General features: G+C 40.2%; 2 protein-coding genes across 2 annotated transcripts in view; both read right to left on the bottom strand.

The window, feature by feature from the left end:
* smc3 (structural maintenance of chromosomes 3) overlaps positions 1 to 12,659 on the bottom strand; it is a 45,456-nt gene extending 32,797 nt beyond the window's left edge. Inside the window, exons 1-11 of the mRNA XM_041785079.1 lie at positions 12,487 to 12,659; positions 11,758 to 11,833; positions 10,884 to 10,922; positions 10,715 to 10,782; positions 10,073 to 10,144; positions 7,865 to 7,944; positions 7,691 to 7,769; positions 7,432 to 7,549; positions 4,946 to 5,121; positions 4,610 to 4,690; positions 4,275 to 4,439 (exon numbers count right to left, since the gene is read on the bottom strand). Coding sequence (XP_041641013.1) covers positions 4,275 to 4,439; positions 4,610 to 4,690; positions 4,946 to 5,121; positions 7,432 to 7,549; positions 7,691 to 7,769; positions 7,865 to 7,944; positions 10,073 to 10,144; positions 10,715 to 10,782; positions 10,884 to 10,922; positions 11,758 to 11,833; positions 12,487 to 12,501 — 969 coding nt within the window. The 5' untranslated portion in view covers positions 12,502 to 12,659. The remainder of the gene's footprint in view (positions 1 to 4,274; positions 4,440 to 4,609; positions 4,691 to 4,945; positions 5,122 to 7,431; positions 7,550 to 7,690; positions 7,770 to 7,864; positions 7,945 to 10,072; positions 10,145 to 10,714; positions 10,783 to 10,883; positions 10,923 to 11,757; positions 11,834 to 12,486) is intronic.
* Positions 12,660 to 13,794: 1,135 nt separating this feature from the next.
* On the bottom strand, positions 13,795 to 19,402 carry dusp5 (dual specificity phosphatase 5). The gene is made up of 4 exons (XM_041784226.1): positions 18,911 to 19,402; positions 17,981 to 18,120; positions 17,284 to 17,503; positions 13,795 to 14,510 (listed from the first exon to the last, which is right to left on the bottom strand). Exons 1-4 carry the CDS (start codon positions 19,272 to 19,274, stop codon positions 14,104 to 14,106), a joined length of 1,131 nt encoding a protein of 376 aa, XP_041640160.1. The 5' UTR covers positions 19,275 to 19,402; the 3' UTR covers positions 13,795 to 14,103.
* Between the last annotated feature and the right edge of the window lie 396 nt (positions 19,403 to 19,798).

Below are 19,798 nucleotides of genomic sequence, written 5' to 3'. Positions count from 1 at the left end.
GCTGGAGCCAGGTGGGCTTAATCCAACTAACAGCCAGCATGCTGCTTTGGACCCATCCCGGTTCACACACTGACTGAGCCAATAAAGCCGTTATGTATGATTGTACCATTGCCGCACACACGTGTGCTCACAGACACACACTGTACACAGTGCCATATGGAGAACGTTCAGTGCCAGCTCTGTACACATAAGCTGGTTCCAGGAGTGATGTATAGTGAAGCTGATGAAAAAAAGACTGATAAATGGGCTGTTGCTTCCTCTGTTGTGGTTCAATTCATCCCCCTATTGGGCCAGCCCACGTTTCACTGAAGGGACCTGCACTCAAACTGTCAGCTGCCCAATATCCTAGAACAAAGTAGTTGTTCCAGTGAGGAGCAAGACACATAAACACAGCTACTGGTTTAGATGATTTGGGGCTTTATGATTAATTAATCAAGAGTATATTCAAGAGAATTCAAGTCGGACTGATGAACAGTGTTCTGGACAGCTGTCAATGGGAGACACAAGCACACAACCTTACCCCCAAGAGTCTTCTGCCATTTTAATAGCAATGTGCTCTTAGAACTGCCAAAGATTACATTTTTTTAAAATCAAGATTAATCTCAGAATTTGTGTTGCTAATCACATCCTTGTTGTTAGACTTCTTTGCATGTACAACTGTTGTTTGTATTATTTCGTATTTTTCTACTGTCTCAAACTGAGGGTTCCTGTTAGGATACAGACCTACTTTTATAGCTAAAATGAAGATTGTAATGTGAACTTAACCACAGAAAAAAGAATTTGTTGTGGATTGAAAAGGAAGAACGTGACATTAAAAAGGTGAATGTTTAATAACACAAGGTGCAGATGTTGTTCACTGAACTGTCTGTGAGTTTTTAAAGTGCAATGAGACATTAAGCAGCATTGGTGGACTTATTTTACATCACTGTGGCTGCAGGGAGACGCTGACATGGCTTAACCAAAGTGTGCTGAAAGTAAAGCATGTGATTAATCACAATAAAAACATGTGTCCATTAGTTATGGACCAAATTTATTGCGGGTGATAGGTTTAATCTTGAAAGCTTCATGTGCTAGTAATTATAATTGTATCTTTGTTGCAAAGTGGGCATTGAAAATATGTTAAACAGCAATGTTTTTAACTATAGTACATTTTATCTGAACACAACAGCTAAATCAACACTTGAGTCAGATGAAGCACAACCAGCTATCACCTACCATAAAAAAATGTATTACATTGGATTCAGAACATATTTGTTGCAATCTAAGGTATAACATAAAACACATCAGTCTGACATAAACGTGTGGGTAATGGCTCATATGTGCTTTTAAGATTGCCCGTTTATCACACTTTGTATTGTTAGCGCAGTACTGAACATAATTGCACAATTATTTTCCTCATATTTTAAAGGACTTCAGTGGAACACCATAATTTGACAACACTCCTTGCTATTGCTTCAGGGTCTGACTTTAAGGTTTTGCCTACTTGCCCTTCAGGGCAAGTGCTTCCCAAATCTACTTGCCCCATCTAAATTCCTACTTGCCCTGTCTAGGAGGTACTTTTTCTAGCTGTCAAGTGCATACATTTTGCTCACAACATACTTAAAACTAAAATCCATTGCCTGTCAACTGTCAAAAGCAATACACAACACTTCTTTCTAAAGAAACCTGTATTTATTAGCTATGTGTTAGGCCACTGAAAATGATATTTAACTTTGTACAGATCAGTGCAATGTGAAAGCTGCACCAGGCTATGTTCTGAAGAAATTCAAACTCATATTTCATATTTACAATACTAATAAGGTAATAATACAAACTCAGAAATATTTTTTCGTAACTGATGAAACAAACTATTCTCAGAGGAAAATCAGGTCAGCAAAACACTGACACTAGAGAGGTGGCGGGGTCTGCTACATATGCACCAAGCATAAAATGGTGCTTTTCTTCTGTTTTTATTTGGTTTATTCACCATGAAACTGAAGAAATTTTGCCGACAAGTGAAAATCAACCAATTAAGATTTTTCTTGTTTGATTAAAAATGTTTTCCCCAAAACTACATAGTGCCCCTTTTAAGTGCTATTTCACAGTTCCACTCTGTAACTGTAACAGTTACACCAGTGGTACTCAACCTTATTCTACCAAAGAGCCACATTGTCTAAAAAGTACTTTAGCGAGAGCCACAATGTAAACCGGAAATGTAAGGTAGATAGTAGATCAGTTAATCTGTAGTTGAAATTAAATAAAACAGTGGATTGGTGGATAATTATGAGGTTAAATGGGATACAAATGTCTGTATAGAGTCAGAAGAACCAATCTGTCACTGATAATGAGCATGTATTTATTTTATTTATCACAGACATCAGGCTAAAAACTTGTATCTCAATTTTTCATGATTTTAATTTGTTCTTATAAATTATATTTATATCATTTTATAAATTATAAAATTTTCATTCCCTAAAAGTGATCATTTTGGAGATAACAGTCTTTGGCCCAACACCAGCATTAAGTTCCACCAGGCCCAAAGATCTTTTAAGATGTCAGAATGTGCTGAGTTTGAGCTCTGAGATGCTTTTCAAAGAAAATGATTAATTATTGTCGGCTATTTGGGTATTAATATCTCACATTGGGGCATTTACTGGAGTTCTGTGAATTCATTAACACAAAAGAGATGCTTTCTAATTTTTTTCCACTCATTAATCCTTTATTTAAAGGTAGAGGGGCCTCATATTGGTCTTTACCCTGGGCCTCCAAATGACTAAAACCAGCCCGGCCTCACACCTGCAGCTATCCAGACACATTGTTTCACCCTGCCTCATTTTGGAGCTTTGGTTTTATATTTCTGTTCTTCTGACAATATATTACAGTCAGTAGTGCATTAAAGATCAAACAAACACCCATGTTTGGACAAATTTCACTAGATATTACGTTATTTCCAAGTGTGATCTGTGTGTTTTGCTTATTGATCACGTGCATCAGCATAATTGTCGAAAGATATGGGTGTGAGAGAGCATCAGCAGGATGTGGCTGGAGAAAAAGTTAAAACAAGGAAATGGGAAGCTTCAGATTAAACACGACAGTGCACCTCAATGAATGAGCAAACTGAAGAGATGCAGCACCGGCGGGCTTCCTCTGCTCTCTTCTCTCACACACGCTCCTCCATCGAGCGCATCCGACAGTAATAAAATACGGATTCAAAATAATAAACATTTAAATTTGGAAGCCAAAGCCTGTCTTCTGTGTGTGGGTAACAGATTTATTGATGTGACCTACTATGAATCTTTACTGATGACAGTGTTTACCTTCATAAAGATTTTTAGTTAAAGTTTGTGCAGCTGTCTGCATGTCAGCAGACACGCTTAGCCAATAGAGGCAGCAACACACTGCATCTGGCTACTCTGGGGCTCCATAGCAACAGAAACGAGAGAGGAAATAATAAAATGAATGAATAGAAAAGCTCAGAGTCGTGCTTGCCCAATTGGGCAAGTCCTTACAAGTTTTGCTTGCCCATCGGCTTTTTGAAGTTGCCCCGGGCATTTGGGCAACCGTTAATGTCAGACCCTGTGCTTGTTTACTTTCACTTTAGCAATGGGATGACCTTTTGTGAATACTGTACATCTTTGGTGGAAGTTTTTGAACAATGACGGGAAAATCTGAAGACTATATGACAACTTGACTTATTAGAAACCTGAGGGCAATCCAGTGTGCCATTGAGTAATTGTCGAGCATCAATTTCCGCAAGACTGGCAGTTAAAATGCAGAAAACTTTGCAATAATTTGTAAAATGTCAACATATGAAACAAAGAATGCGTTCACACTGTTGTGCAAAGGAAAGACTGACAGAAGCTGCATCTGTCCAGATGTCTAGCACAACAGCTTGCTTCATACTTTTCTTCAACACGCATGATTTGAGCAAGGCAGGAAATAATGGAGGTGACGGTCAGTGGAACACCTTTAGCAGACTAACCACAATTGAGATATATATTTCACTTGTGCAAATTTGCATATCATAAACAGCTTGACTTAAGATAAGGTCTTTACATTTATGCTGCCTCTTTTGTTTAACAAAGAATTCAAAAAGATATATACCATAATTCCCATCAACTGTGAAAAATATGCCTGATGTGCAACTAGCAAGAGGGATTAGCGGAGTGGTTTCAACAAAAACATGACTACTGTCTATCTTTATACAGACTGATGATGCAGGGGGGTAGAGGAGGGTGGGTGGTGTTGGTGCAGCATCACGTGTGCAGAGTGACGCAGATGGGAGGCTTCCGTACCCTCTGTTCGCTGTTGCCTGCCAGCTCGTCCTGCAGGTCCTTGGCCTTCAGCTCGAGCTTGGTCCTCTGCTTGATCTGCTCCTGGCGCTCAGCCGATAGCTGCTCCCTTTCCTCCTTCATGGCAGAGATCTTGGACTTCAGCTCTCGCACAACACGCTCTGTCTCCTACAGAAAAAGAGAAATAACAAAGACACCAGTGGTGAAATTTAAATCAAGGAGACAGGAAAATAATAAACTCAGATATTTGGAGGATAAAACAATAATAAAACATTTCTAAGTAAATATTATAACTGCTTACCACAAATATTTGTTTCATAAACAGTGGAAGCCTTTACCTCTACTTTGTCTCGGGCATCTTGCTGAGCATCACGCAGCTGCCGAGATTTGTCTCCGCAAGTCTCTCTCTTGGTTGATAGCTGGAAAAAAAACATACATAACGCAGTTTGGTTACCGAAGCTTACACTCATGCAACAGTGGTGAACTTTTTCCTTTAAGTGGGAACACTCAAATTTCTATCAAGTAATTTTCAAAGTTCTGCCATCAAGAGTGATGTTTAACTAACTATTGAGAAAAGTAGGATAATTGTTAGGCATCATACTGAGATGTTAAATACCAAGTGTAGCATGTTTGTAAGCACTTGTTTTCTCCTTTTGATTTCTTGAGTTGCATACCTCATCCAGTTTGGCCCGGGTTTCGTTCAGCTCTTGGTTGTAGATGGTGTACTCCAGGGCTCTTCTCATCTTGTCCCACTTCTGGTACTGCGCCAGCTCCTCCTTCTCATCCTCCAGGGTGTGCAGACGCTCCTCAATGTACTTCAGCAGCTCATTGATCTTCTCTCGCTTCCCCTCTGGAGAAGAAATACAACAGGTTGTGTTTTTTTGTTGTCGCTTTTTTAAAGAAATGTCAGGCGCACACACACACATCTAGAACTCAACATTTCACTTTCTGGGATGTTTATCACACAAGTCAAAATTTACTAAGAGTTTGTAGCAAGATTTCTGCTTTATTATTACCAATTTCCCACTAAAATTAGCGTGCAAAAGCAGGTTTTTTTAAACGTGAGTAAACCCGCTAACAATCGGCAAGTGACTCCTTTCCCATTGCCAGCAGACCCGGGTCTGATGGCCAGCAGACAAGCTGGGTGGCTGGTTTTTGTGCGTGTTGTATATAGTTATGTCTCGCACAGTCCCTGTGACCCAGCGCCGAATCTCCTCTTCTCCACTGATCAACAGAAGCTCTCTGATCTCCCTGTCTTCCCAGTGCTGTGCCATCTGGCAAATATAAATCTCACACGCTGAGTCAAAAAAAAAAAACAATGCTCATCCCTCAGCTGCCAGCGTCCTTTTGTTGCCCCAAGTTAAGGGCGAGATATTATGACGTAGGCACGTTATGCCAAAGTCATCCCGTGTTCACCCAGGTGTGACAATCCCACTGGAGCTGATCTAAGGCGAGCCGATAAAAACCAGTGTCCATTGCAGGGTCAGTCAACGCGGGTCTGAATGCCGATTAGAGCCTTTCCCACTGCCAACAGGAGCGGATTGTTAGCGTGTTTAAACAGGTTTTTTAGCCAGTGGGAAAGGGGTTTAGGTCACATACAATGCATGCTTTAAGACTGATTCTTGAATTAATCTAGTAACAGCGATGTTGACAGGTACACATTCTTCACTATTTACGCATTCAAACGCCAAAAATCTTGAGTCGCATGACTTCCTTTGAACTTGCGGACTTTCAGTAAGGGATATGATGGGACACTCCCACGTGAGAGCTGAACCACAAGCAGAATCCCCAATTTTGAGGGATTTTTTCCTTTGTTAACTGTCAGACAGCATCTCAGATCATCTAGACAACAGCAGGAATGACTAATGCCCCCCAACCACCCCTATCCATCGCTATGACCATAGGACTGTAACGTGTGAGCATATAAGTTGTGATGGCCATGAATCTTGAGAAATTCAGTCCCACAGTGTGGCCACGACTGGCAGAGAGTCGACTTTAAATTTCACAGTGTCATTCAGCTTTTAAGATTTTTCCTTCAACTAAACTAGAATTCATTTCAAATGGGAAAATCACTCAAATGTGACTTAAATTAAAGGTATTTTGTTAAAAAGACCAAGACTAAATTAAAAAAAACTTCCAAATTTAACACTGCTTTTGACAATATGAATTATTTTCTATAATGAAAGAGTACAGCCTTCATGGCCATCATCATTTCACCACTGTGTAAATGATGCAGCTTTATTTCTTGCACACCTGAAATTTTGCATTCATTACAAACAATAAGATATTTATTAATTAAATGTAATAACTTTACCTTTATAAAGTAACTTCAATTTCTTAAAAAAATCAGAGAATATAAATATAAATATAATAGCCTATAGTAATAACCTTTATTTATAAAGCACTTTTCAAAACAGACATTACAAAGTGCTTTACAGAAGACATACACCGCAGAACAGATTACAATCAACAAATTCCATAGGGACAGTTTTGTTTATGCACCAGGTAGGTGCAAATCCCCAAGGATCTCAGAGTGCGTTCAGGGGAAGTTTAAAGGTTAGCGATGTAACTGGGACAGAGATCGTCGAGTGCTTTCAAAGCGGTTAATAAAATCTTAAAATTGATCCTATAACGTACTGACAGCTAATGTAAAGATGCTAAAACCGGCGTAATGTGCTCATGCTTCTTTGTTCTGGTTAAAATACTGGCAACAGAGTTCTGCACCATCTGTAGCCTGTTTAGGGATTTTTGATTAAGAACAGTAAAAAGGCTGTTGCAATAATCCAGGCGGGATGAAATAAAAGCATGTAAAATTGTCTCTGTGTCTTTAAAAGGTAAAAACAAGCGAATCTTTGAAATATTTCACTGTAAGAAACTATTTAGTGCTTTGCTCTTAACTGTGTAAATGAACACCTGAACTTTTATGCAGTATTGAATTTAAATTCAAACACGGCACTTTAATAGTTCAGGCTTAAATGTGTGAATGAATGAAACATAAATATTCAGGGAACAACAATTTTCTTGGGTACAGATTAGATTTCCATGGGACCCACTGAGATCACCTCCTGTGGGTGCCTGGGGCTGACTTCAATGAAATCCTGTCAATATCACAGTAATAATAGTCATAACTCATCTTGTAAGGTCTTTAAAATGCTTTTACCTGTCTCCTTCATGAGAGAAATACTCTCCTCTTTGCGTTCATCATACACACGAGTCCCTGCCACCTCTCTCAGCAGCTTCAGACGCTGGGAGTCAGGTGCTGTGGCCATTTGGTTGATCTGCATAACACATTGACACAAAATAATGAGTGTTTAACCAAAACAACATATGCAATCCAACCTAAACACGTCAACATTTCAGGTGATCACAGATGCCTAAATCAGAGTATTCTGTGAGGTTGGCACCCCCTCCTTTCTCACCTTTCCCTGCTTGACAATGTAGTAAGGGTTACTGCGGGAGAAGCCGGCACTCTCCAGGAGGTTCATGACATCGTTCTTACTGCAACAATCACAAACGCCATCAAACAAGATATTACATTGATTCACAGAGTGGTTATGTCCTGTGAATGCATGGACAGTTACAGCAATACTTACGTCACCATCTTCTTATCTAAGAAGTACTGGTCTTTCTTTGCCCCAATGACGCGGCGAAGGGAGACTTCTTCTTTGTCAATCTAGGGGGGAGAGACATTAATCACCGGTCAGGATGAGTAACACACACACAGCAGCAAAACTGTGTGGTTATGTCACAGTTTTATCAGGCAGCATGATTACAGTTTCACGCCCATTTGGAGGCAACCTTTCGATCACTACTGTGGCGTAAACATTGTGTTCACATCACAGAGTACACATTGTGTGTACTGTGGGCACAGCAGTTGTAAGCAATTTAGGGCAACGGTTCAATATGAATGGGACAACACAATACAGTGACAATGGAACAGTTTTAAAGTGGATGTCACTCTTTTGCTGCATGACTTAACACTGTATTGTATAATTTATGAATGAAGCATTACAAACTAATCAGTACACCTGTAGCCTATGCTCAAAGGCAGCGGTTTTCAACTGGTCAGATATCAGGACCTACCACCACCTTCTTAAGAGAAATCGCAACCCAAATTATATTTGTTCTGTAAATATTTCTAAAATTTTAAAACAAATAAGTGAAAGGAACATGTGCAGATTAACAATTTATGTATCATGTGGAGGAGGGGACAGAGCAGGAGAGGCCAGTGTGTAGCAGGAGCAGAGGTGTAACTGGTGAGCCTGAGAGTGAAGCAGTGAATGAGCTCTGTAGAGTATCATAATATAAGCTAAAAAGTATCATTAGACTGTGGGTCCCCTTTATTTATGAAGAAGAAAATGGTTTCAGATTAAATCTGTAGCTCTTCTATGATCTGAAGAATGAAAAGATGGTTAAGTCCTCTTACTACACCTTAAAAGTTCTCAATTGAGACTTCTTTTACTTTCTGTGTTCATGAGTTTTGAAAAGCAGCTTCAAATGTGGGTTTATTGTCCTCATTCCAATAAATCTACGGGACTGATGACAGTAATTTCCTACTTTCAGCATTTATTTTACATTTGGAAATTTTTAAATTTAAAGATAATAAGATGAAAAATAATAGCATACATTTTTAGAATCACTTGCCTTTTCTCAAGAGCAGGCCAGATGTGATCCACCATACTCACCCCTGACCACAACAGAACAGTGAAACATCATTAGATGTGCCTTACTGCTGAGCTCTCAGCAGAGACTTGACTTCTTCCAGTAATCTGTAGTGTAATTCTCTAACTGTATTTAGTCTCTCTCTTTTTGTACCATCCTGTTGTGAATCCTCTTGGTGTTCAGGGATGTTTCTGTGAGCCTTTATTTCCCTCATGCGAGGCTGAAAGTCTCTGCTGTAAGTGTACAGGATCAGGAATGATTTTTGAGTGATTTAAACTTCACTGACCATGTTCTTTATCTACATATGTGATGATGAGAACTGCTGTTCTGTGTTAAGATGCTGAGCACAACAGAGGAGTTAACTTCTAGAAGTCTAAATTTGGACACTCTATTGTGATATTATTCAGTAATGTTACATTAAGGTCAGTATCTCCATCTGTTGTCCTTGTTCAGCTTGAGTTTACCATGTTATGCTCTCAGCAGATTAAAGGAGCGTTCAGTATCTTTGAGCTTAGTCTAGAGAATGTTTTGGACATTATCTGTTGTTGTTTTGGGTTGTTGACATGAACAAGCATTTGCATAAAGAAAGCATTTTTGTCCACTAGTGTTGATAAGGGTATTTAAATTTTCAGACAAGACCTGTATGGTACATTTAGAACCAATAAAAAATGCAACTGATTTGCGATTAATCTCTAGTTAACTATTAAATTTGTGAGATTAATCGCACTTAAACATTTTTAACGATTGACAGCCCTAGTAATTTCATAAGGAATTTCATCAATATCTTGGAAAAACTTGCTTGTTATCCAAAGAAAAAGAGATAAGTTGAAATCTTGTGACAAACACTGAAATCTACTCATCATGATAGGAAAACCTAGCATGTATGTGCTCTTAGGATTTCCATACAATAGACTTTTTACTGGATTATTTTCTCTGGCACACATTTTGAGACCCACTTGAAAGAGCTTTGTGACCCACTTTGGGTCCCGACCTACCAGTTGAGAACCAATGCTCTAAGGGCTTCAACAATCAAAACAATTTGGAAGTTTACTAAAATTTTTGAAAGCAGCAAGTTGTAAAGAATCTCAAATGTTAAAACAGCAGCAAAAGGATCAGTTTGAAGACTTTGCCAATCTTACCGGTAGCCGGTTGTCAGAGTTGTCAAATATAATCTCCACAAAAGCTGAAATGACACGAGGACCAGTCCCCTCCTACAGTGACAAAGGAAAAAAATATTAATGTTATCAATGTTTAATGTTGTTAAATATTAAAACATTAGGCATTCTGTGTTTGCATTTATAAAGAGTCTTGTATATTGAAATAACAATAACATTTTTTTCTGTATAACCTATGGAAAACACAATACCTCAACGTGAATAAGGTCTCAGTGATATGGCTTAAAACTTAAATCACAGTATTTTTCTTTTCTTTTGAAGTAGCATCATCATATCATGGTATTACAAAATTAAAAGACAACACATTAAAATGCATATTCAGGTGCTACAACCCTCCTGCAAGATGCTGATGACTGGAATCTGTCTGAGCTGCTGTCAGTGACATACCACTCTGCTATGCAAACAGCTTTACCGTTGATGATACTGATACCAGTTTGCCACCCACCACAAACATGAATGTGACTGCTCCCTTTAAAGACTTCTAACATATCTCAGGTATTAATACATAACATAAGCGTATCGATGCAAGCAAATTGTACAATAAACTTCTACACTGTGTTAAATTAACAACAGCAGCTGTTTTGGCTAACATGCGTCAGTACTTACATGGAGCAGGGCCAGACGCTGCTCAGGTCGCAGGTGACTAAACTCATCGCTGAGCACAAACTGAATGGCTAAGAAAGCAGAAAGGACACAATGTATTAAGTTGTGACAAAGAAACTGAAAGAAAATGCCTGAATGAAATACATTGTGACATTTATGGTGGTTTACTTACCATAGAAAAAGTTACTTTTTCCTGACCCATTTCTTCCAACTGTAATAAAAAGAAACACAAAAGCGGCATGGTTACACAATTTCTGTTATACATATTTTTTAAACTGAGGTCTAAGAATATCAAAAATATTCCAAAGAAAGAGAAATTCTTAATTTTTATAACTGTACCAGGACGTGTTTTGTTATGGTGGCTACCATCGGTTGGGAGTAAAATCACCGAAACACACATTTATAACATGTAAACCCACACACTTGACATTTCCAGCAGCTTGAGACAAGCCCTGTTAGATGCCCTTCTCAATACTACTTCTTAATTTGAACTGAGGAATCAGTTCAATAAAAAGGCACCTCATAATGGCTATTTACTTAAAAAAAAACACATTTTGTTTTTATTCATACATTTATTATAATAAGGGAGAAATGCACTTAAAAGTGCACTTCTGAAGTTGTACTGGAAGCAAAACTTAGGCAAATGAGCATCCTTGGATCCCAGAGTGTATGTGCATTCTGGGATTGCTTCCAGCACGAATGCAAAAGTGCCTTTTTAAGCGCATTTCTCCAACCTTATGAGAAATTTATAAATGAAAACCAATAACTGGTTTTCTGTTTTGTCAATACACTTTATTAGGTGCCTTTTTTATTGAACAGAGTTCCTATTCAACACAAGAGTTAAATAACAGAGGTAGGCTGAGATGGGCAGCACTGTTCTGTACTTATCATGAGTAAGTGTGTTGACTGAGTGGCCCCAGGTGGTGGAGTTTACATACTGTGCACTGATGTTTTAGGTCTGAATTAGGAATGGTCAGTAAAATGGCAGGTGACGCACAGTAAAGAATAATACAAGAGAATAAGGACAAAGATATACGGATACCTACCGATGACATTATGCTTTGGACTAAACGGGTCAACCACAGTCTGGTCCCTGTAACTTCGGAACCCCTGGATGATGACCTGCACAGGAGTCAAATGACCAACGTCAGAACTAAGTCCATGGCATCCTCCCCATTAAGACAATACGACCATATTTAGTAACTACAAAAAGTAAGTGGAACTATTACAGTAGAAACAACAAGCTATTCCTTAAAGGTGGCAACAGACTCCTAGAGGAAGTTAGATTAGATAAGACAATGTATAGAAAAGAGAAGGCATTTGCAATAGGCCCTGAGCAGCGGCCACTACATGAACCGCCTCCATTTAGAATACTAGCGTGTTTGCATGTTTGCCAACATGCTCAAATACCACCAAGAGAAATGCAAAGTACAAATCTTGCGTTAAAATGAAATGTATTCGCCGGCAACGGGTTACTGTGCAATATACAAAGTCTGCCGTTTGGCATAGCTAGCTTTAGCCTTGTGGCGTTAGCTTAGCATCCCATGAAGGAGGATTGACACTGGATGTTAGATAGCCTCAGCTACACGAGACATAGTTTCCTTTAAACAGTAATAGATGAGCTTTTCTTCACCTCTGTAATCCATTTGAATATAGTCTTTGCGCAAATAAAGGTACTGGGAACATACAATCCGTAGCACAATATAAAAAAAGCTGAATACACGTTAGGCCATTGATATTCGCTAACATGTACCACCTCGGAGCCGTTAGCTTACCTGTTTGATGTACATGGTTGTCTAAGCCGGTCGCCTGCTCGGCTGAACTTGCAGACAAGCTCCCTCCCTCCACTTAACTAGAGAAGTCGGGAATTTAAACCCCCCAAATAATTAAATTGATAAAATTTTCTGCATTCAAATTTGGCGAAACGCTGTAGCAACAGAGAATAACATGGAAAATGGCGGCGGGGGCGGGATAAAATGGGCCGTACTATTATGTCAAATCAGGGTTTTCTAAAATGAATAAACGAAATTATGGTTAATACTAAAATAATGAGGACAAAAAAATCACAATAGGATATTTTATTTAATAACACCGAATATGTTCAACTTCCTTTGCTTTGTTTTTGAAGGTAAAAATATCTCTTCTGACTCTTTCAATTTTATTGTGTCTCCCTATTTTCACCATTGGTACAGTCTGACTGCCTGCTTTCTAGGCGCCAAAGACAGAAGGTTTACTAATGGGACTGGTAGTGAAACTGATGTCAGGAAAAACTTAAAGATATTCACCTTCAAATTAAATCAGAATTACCGTGAGATATACTGCATTGCAAGTTGAGAAAGTACAACTTAATCATTTTTCAAATTGAAATTTCGACGGAAGTTATATAAATGTGGTTGTTTATCCACATCCTTGTTTCAATTTACAGTTTCCCTGATGGATTTACCCCAACTTGATGAACAATAAACCAAAAATTCTAGGTATGCCATCTAATTAAATTGTTCTGTACTTTGCTAGTAGGCTACTATACTTTCTTTAATTTGTTTAAGGCCTACTCTTTCACTGCAGGTGTCACTGTTGTTTCTCCTGTTCGGGTCTATCCTGTTGGATAAGCCTAGTTAAATGCACTATCTTAAGAACTTCTGTGAGGGGGTTCTGCAGTTAGCTTAACACACTTAAATTAAATTGATGCCTCTATATAAGCTAAAAAGGCAAAGCAGAGCGGTCGTTTCGATAAAGTTGTTTTGTATGCATGTAGCCCCTGCATGTAACCCTTGCACTCCAAATGTGAGTTGCACATAAGACATTGAAAATAGGCAGGGTGAGATTTTTGTCAGAAAATATTTCTTACGTACACATGTTCAGGATAAGATCAAAAAGAGGAAAACCCCTATTTGTCAGCAGTGTTCGCCAAAATCACCATAAAGTTCCTCTCGGGAGCTTTATAGGCCTCCGGTTGTTTCTGTGTTTGCAGAGGGGCATGCACCCACTGGCCAGTGGCCACTGAAAATTCAGTTTTATTTTAACTACTACTATAAAAACAATGCAACATCACGTTGAAACTTTTTTTGGTGAAAACATTTATTAAACACATTGACATCCACATTTTTTAAAAAAAATCAGTGTATTTTTTTTAATAAATTAGGTTTAAATGCCTGACTGTATTTGTGAATAGGCCAAAAAAAAAAAAAAAAAAAAAATCACAATATCAACCTAAGGCATGTATATTGCAGTTATCACTGTGCTGTGTTGTTTCTCCACAGCAGTTGAGAAGACCAGAAACAGCACTCATATCTGTTTGCCAGTCTCTCTGCTTTGCTGGTTTTAACAACAGGCAAACAGAGAGCTTTTATTAGATTTTTTTCAAGTAAGACTACAAGCAGTCACAGTTCATTTTAAGGCAGTGCAGTTATTGGGCTCAGTTTGAACTGGTGGTGGACCGGGGACTGCAGGCAAGAGGTAGGGAGGGTGAACACAGGTGGCTCAAAGTTTTTGGTGCTGAAGGTGGTGGTGAAGTCATTGGCAAAAAAGGAGGCAGACTCAGGTGCGCATGGTGTGGCAGGTTCAGGTGTGGCAGCATGAGCCGGGGCCGTGGAGAGGACTTCTGACTCAAACTGCAGCAGCTGACCCATGAAACTGAAGTTAGGTGAGATGACTGCTCGGCGCTGCTTGATGATGTCGAAGGCCGCATCCAGCCGCAGCTGCTGCGTCCTCATGATGTAGGCCATGCAGATGGTGGGTGAGCGTGAGATGCCTGCCTCGCAGTGGACCAGGACCTTACCCCCTGATTGCTTCACGTGATCTAAGGGAAAAAAGGGGAACAAGCAAATGTCAATGATATGTGAGTATGAGGCATTTTTAATTGTATTTGCAAGCATCAGGGAAAAAATAAGGGCAAGCCAAAATTATTCATATGGCATGTTTAAGCAAGAGCCGAGCAAAGTACTTTACAAAGGCAAAAGAGATACAAATCTAGATAAGGGTTGCACAATATTGGATTTTTTCCCGATTTTCAATATGCAGATAATTCCAAACTTATTTCAGCCATTGCTGAAAATTGCAAAGAGAGGCTGAGTGAAGCAGAGCTGAGAGAGGAGGGAGGAAATAGTCTGTTAGTTTTACGTTCAGGGGAATCATTCAAAAGGTTCAGGGCTCATGATGGGCCTGCTTAAGTGCATAGTGCCCTTGGCTGGGCAACCACCTATATCTGCTGGTACAGTTGTACGTTGTGCTGACATTTAAAGCATGTATATGTCTTATACTGCTGGTATGTATGGCCGATATATTGGGTGTTAGTATCAGTAGAATATTACATACCTGCCAATTCCAATATTTAACTTCAGTCAGGAACACTTTTGTCATAAATTTGACCTTTTATTGCAAAATGGTATATAGTTTTATTTGGCGGAGAAGGTTCTGCTCAAAAGATGTGCACTGGGTTAGTCAAGCAGCATGCTTTGACTTTTCATGGAGTGCATAGCTAGAAACCCCCATATGGATGGATACATTAAGGACACTAAATACTAATAAAGATACTAATTTTACTGCTATTTTTGTGTCTATAATTATATTTATTGTTTAAAGTCAATTGATTTGATGATAAGGTTACAATGAGTCAACACAATAAATGACAAGTCAATTTTTTTGTATAACAATTTCCTACTCCTCACTCCCACTCACAAATTTATGCAAACACGTCGCTCCTCATCCATTTGGTTCAGTCTCCCTCATGCACACACACAGAGCAGGATATTGTAGACAAACAGGGACATCAACCTTGTCAGCATGCTTAATTTACAGGAATGCAGAGATGTACATATACTCTATACCAGTTTCAGTTGTGCACGCAGACACTTGTGAAGCACTTCTGAGTCACAGAGCGCAGCTGTACCCGAGATTTTATTTCTCCTACACTGCTGTGGGGGTGTTGGGTACTGCTGCACAGTTCAGTGTGGCACAGAGATGTATGTTCTTGTTTAGAGCTGCACCACTCCTACATAGTTATCTGTACGTTCTCATGCCTATCCTCATCTACCTTCTCTTATCTGTATGAGGGTTGCACTTGAGACATTTCAAGATTTAGCTCGTTCTTACACCTACATGTCTCCTCTCCTGTCTCTTTCAATAGTTTCATCTACACCTAATTCCACCTTCATATTCATCCTTTTTTTGTTTCATAGAGAAACTGACAGCTCTGACAGTCCATATAGTAGGTTAATTTCTTATCGCTAATAAAAACATGAATGAATCATGATCTCCCCATCTGGAGTGGAGGATGCACAAGAGAGGGAAGAGGGCGGGAAAAAAGGAGACAGCAGCAGTGGGTGTTTTAATGACCATCCTCGGGTGATGGGTCCTCATTGGCTGGAGATGCCACAACATGAGCTGTTTTCATCCAGCTGGTCGATAATATTTATCATCCCCCCTTTGGACGTAAGTCACTGAGGTCAGGAGGGTATCTGATTGATTTTTTTTCTTTTTTGGGGGGGGGGCAGATGAAGCTCGGCTGAAGATTTATGTGCCCTACATTTGTAATCACTTGGCAGTGTTGATAAAATTTTAAGGCCTTCACTGAATGTAGGCTAAATCTTAATTCAGAAACATTTTTTTTGACCTTATAACAAACAAACTCTTACTACCTGAAAGTAGGCTGCATCCCAAAACAATGCCAAAAAAAGAAAAAGGCAGCTATTAAACAGTGGTCAGCTAGGGTGGCAATGGGTGAGCTTTGTCCTTGGTTGTGCCTGGCTAAAAATAGTCACCAGCACATTGTGTACATCTTTTGCTGCTGCTGCTATTATCCTGCACCTCTCTCCTCTCCTACACGCTGTGCTCCCTGTCCTCAGTGATTCTCACCTGCCTGCTACCAACAACAGTGCTTTGTGTCAGTCATCCACCTTTTTATCCTCCACCTAAACAACCATGATTGTGTTTGAATGTGTCAGTCAGCCCCCATCCATCCAGTTATCCATCCTCCTCCTTCGCCTCCACCCCCGCCATTACTAAACAGGGACAGCTCACCCAGTTGTCACACTGACTGGCCACACCCGGCACAGTAAGCCACAGAGATTAGGCCTGGGAGGCGATGACGGCATGGGAGCGTCTTTTTGAAGCTAAGACGCTGTGGGGGAGGAGGGATGGAGTGAGGTCGGAAGGGAACGGGGGAAGTGAGCAAATCCTGAATGAAAGCAGACTGACTGGATATGTTTGTGGGGGATTTAAGGCAGGCGATCAAGTTAAACTGATTACAGCGAGGTTACTTATAGCCCTCTATTTGTGAATGGTGACTGGTGAGAGGCAGCAAAAAGGGGGCTTATTTGAAGCCAGACCTATGTTTAGATGTCTCACCAACTCAGCTGATTGTTAATTTTTAGAAGCAGCAGAAATATCAGGATGCTGGAGATGATGCCTTTCCAGGAAAAGACTCCAGCTTGGGTGGGAGGTATTTACTTCCCTTCTTAGTGGGCTAAATACTTCAAGCACTGAGCATCATCTCAGAATAACAAACAGAAACCCTGCATTTACATCTTCAAATCTAGGATAAGACAAGAAATGTTAGATTCCCTCCAACTCACCAATAAACTCTATGGCCTCCTGGAAGTGGGAGCTGATATCGGCCATGTGGTTGTCCTCCACTGGGATCCACTTGTAGTCGTAGTGGCCCTTGGCCGGCTGCAGGTCTCTGCGGGACACGTTGAGCAAGGCCGTGATGTGAAGGTCGCTGAGATAGTCCTGTCTGGAGGCGTGGTAGGCACTACCGAGGTAGAGGAAAGGCAGGATCTCTACGGGTTTACCCTGAGAGGGAGAGAAAAAAAGAGACATTTAGGCATCTGAGAAAAGCACCCAAGCCACAACATCCAAACACCTGTCTGCCTCATGGGCTGTAGGCTGGGACATTATGTTCCCCAGCAGACAAAACGTACACAATGCATTCAGCTTCCCTTGTTTTTGTGTAAAATCAGTCATAATGTTTCAACACAGGCACAATTAAATGGCATTTGAGTGGGGAAACAGCCTCATGTTTTAGCACCACAGAACAAGAAAGGTCAGAGATGAAAGAGTGTTTTTCTCTATATGGGGTCGTAGCATCATTCAGAGCTCTCTGCCTTTTCTGAGCAACATGAGCTGACTGTGGAGCAGTGAAGGTCAGAGAATATCATATGAAAATGTTTTGATGCCATATATAAATCTCTGAAAGTGCCTTTTGTGAGGTAAAAAATAAACCCTCTCTGTAGGAAGCAGTGCATTGTAAAGGGTGTTTCTATAGCCCACCTGATCATAATCTGGTTTGTGGTGACAAAGCTTCTCGCTGTGACTGATGACTCTTTTCTCAGTTTCAGTTCCGCTCTGGTCGACGGTTTTCACCTCAGTGCAAAGTTCAGGGTATTGAGAGTGGAAGTTCTCGTATCCTCCTAAGAGAAAGGGGGTAAACCGTGAGCACACATGAATAAGCTTAGAATATTTCTACCCCTTCCCCCCTGACACGCACGTAGATATCTTGTGAAATGGCAGCGTTTATGAAACAGTCTTAGCATGGGATTATAACCTTTATAACCTGATTATGAAGACGCGTAATTAATTACAGGAGCTCGCGGTTGAACGGCCGGTAATCCTTTTAGGGCAACATCCTGAGGACGCAGAGGTGACAGACGGAAATGGATGCGTTTTAACACATCACAACCTCAGGTGGACTCAGTGGGTTAAAATAAATTGTCCGAAGGGAATTTACTGTTCTGTTTCGTTTTTATCAATGAAATTCATTACACCACCAATTTGTGTGCGCTTCTCCCGCACTGACTCATCCGCTCCGTTGACGCACACAGGACATTTATCTCCACAAGGAGCAAGAGAGACAAAAATGTAAGCAGCTCTGAGGATGACTTGATCTTAAAAACGTTACAGATCAATAACATGTTTGAATAATAAAACACTCTGTTTTAGTCCTTTAAAATAAGGACCCTCATTTAAACAGAAACTGCGCAAAACAACCGAAACTACGTTAAAGTTCAATCTCCTTAATGAGAGTGTTAAATTAAACCCCCCTTTAAAAAGCTGAATGTGATAATAAGCCTGTAGAGTAGTTTTAGAGCTTGGATTATGTATTTTTTTAGAACAACAGACAGACTGAAACAGACTCCCCTCATATTGACCTTTTTGTTGGCTAGCTAGGCTATTAAAAAGTAAAAATCCCAAAGCTCTCACCTTTCAGGAAACAGATGTTGGCCCCGCTCGCTAGATGTGACAGGGTGTTTATTACTATTTGTGCTACACTGTCCTTTTTCAGCTTTTGCCAATGGGACGTCCGGTCATCCAGAGCTACGATAGCCGATATGCTCCCCTCCCGAAGCCGAAACAGTGCTCTCTCATCCGGGATAACAAACTGCAGAGGCACCGGCCCTCCTCGGGACCTCCGGACCACCACGGAGTTAAGGTTGACATTGACAGAGCCTGTGATATTAGAGTTCGTGAATGAGAAGTAAGGTCGACAATCCACAATAAGGCAGCTCCCACACTCCTTCCTGATGATTTTTCTCAGACGCCGGCAGTCGATACTGGAGACCTTCATAGTGATTTCTTATTATTTATTATTATTATTATTGCCTGAAGAATTGAAAAGGATAACTCCTGAACGAAGGATACGGGCGAGCGAGGAGTCCCGCGCGCGTTTGTGCCTACATGTCCTCCAAGGGGATTCCGGCCGATCAGTTTTAAGTGAATGGAACCTCCGGCGCTTGACGTCACGAACCATATAAGGACAACGGCGTGGTGTAAACGTGGAGGGAAAAAAACGCCCACATCTGTGACTAGACAGTGGCTCCGCCTCCGGCTCTGATAAATACGAAGCTCCAATACTGCAGTGTGTTTGATTCAAGCATTACTCACTGTTTGTCCTCTACATACACCTGCCCCTTCACTCCTCCTGTCCTCTAGGTTTACCGCTTACAGAACATCTCTGGACATACAGCCACGGATTATTTATTTATGTAGGCTATGGTTAAGATTGGCTTTGGTTGCCACTGCTTCTAATAGTCAAATTATGTGTTTATCAATTAATATATCAATTTTTTGTACTAAACAATGTAGCGTAAA

Source organism: Cheilinus undulatus, linkage group 4, assembly GCF_018320785.1.
Source record: "Cheilinus undulatus linkage group 4, ASM1832078v1, whole genome shotgun sequence".
Classification (NCBI taxonomy): domain Eukaryota; kingdom Metazoa; phylum Chordata; class Actinopteri; order Labriformes; family Labridae; genus Cheilinus; species Cheilinus undulatus.
The sequence above is the reverse complement of the archived record's forward strand: the minus strand, read 5'-3'. Positions and strand labels throughout refer to the sequence as shown.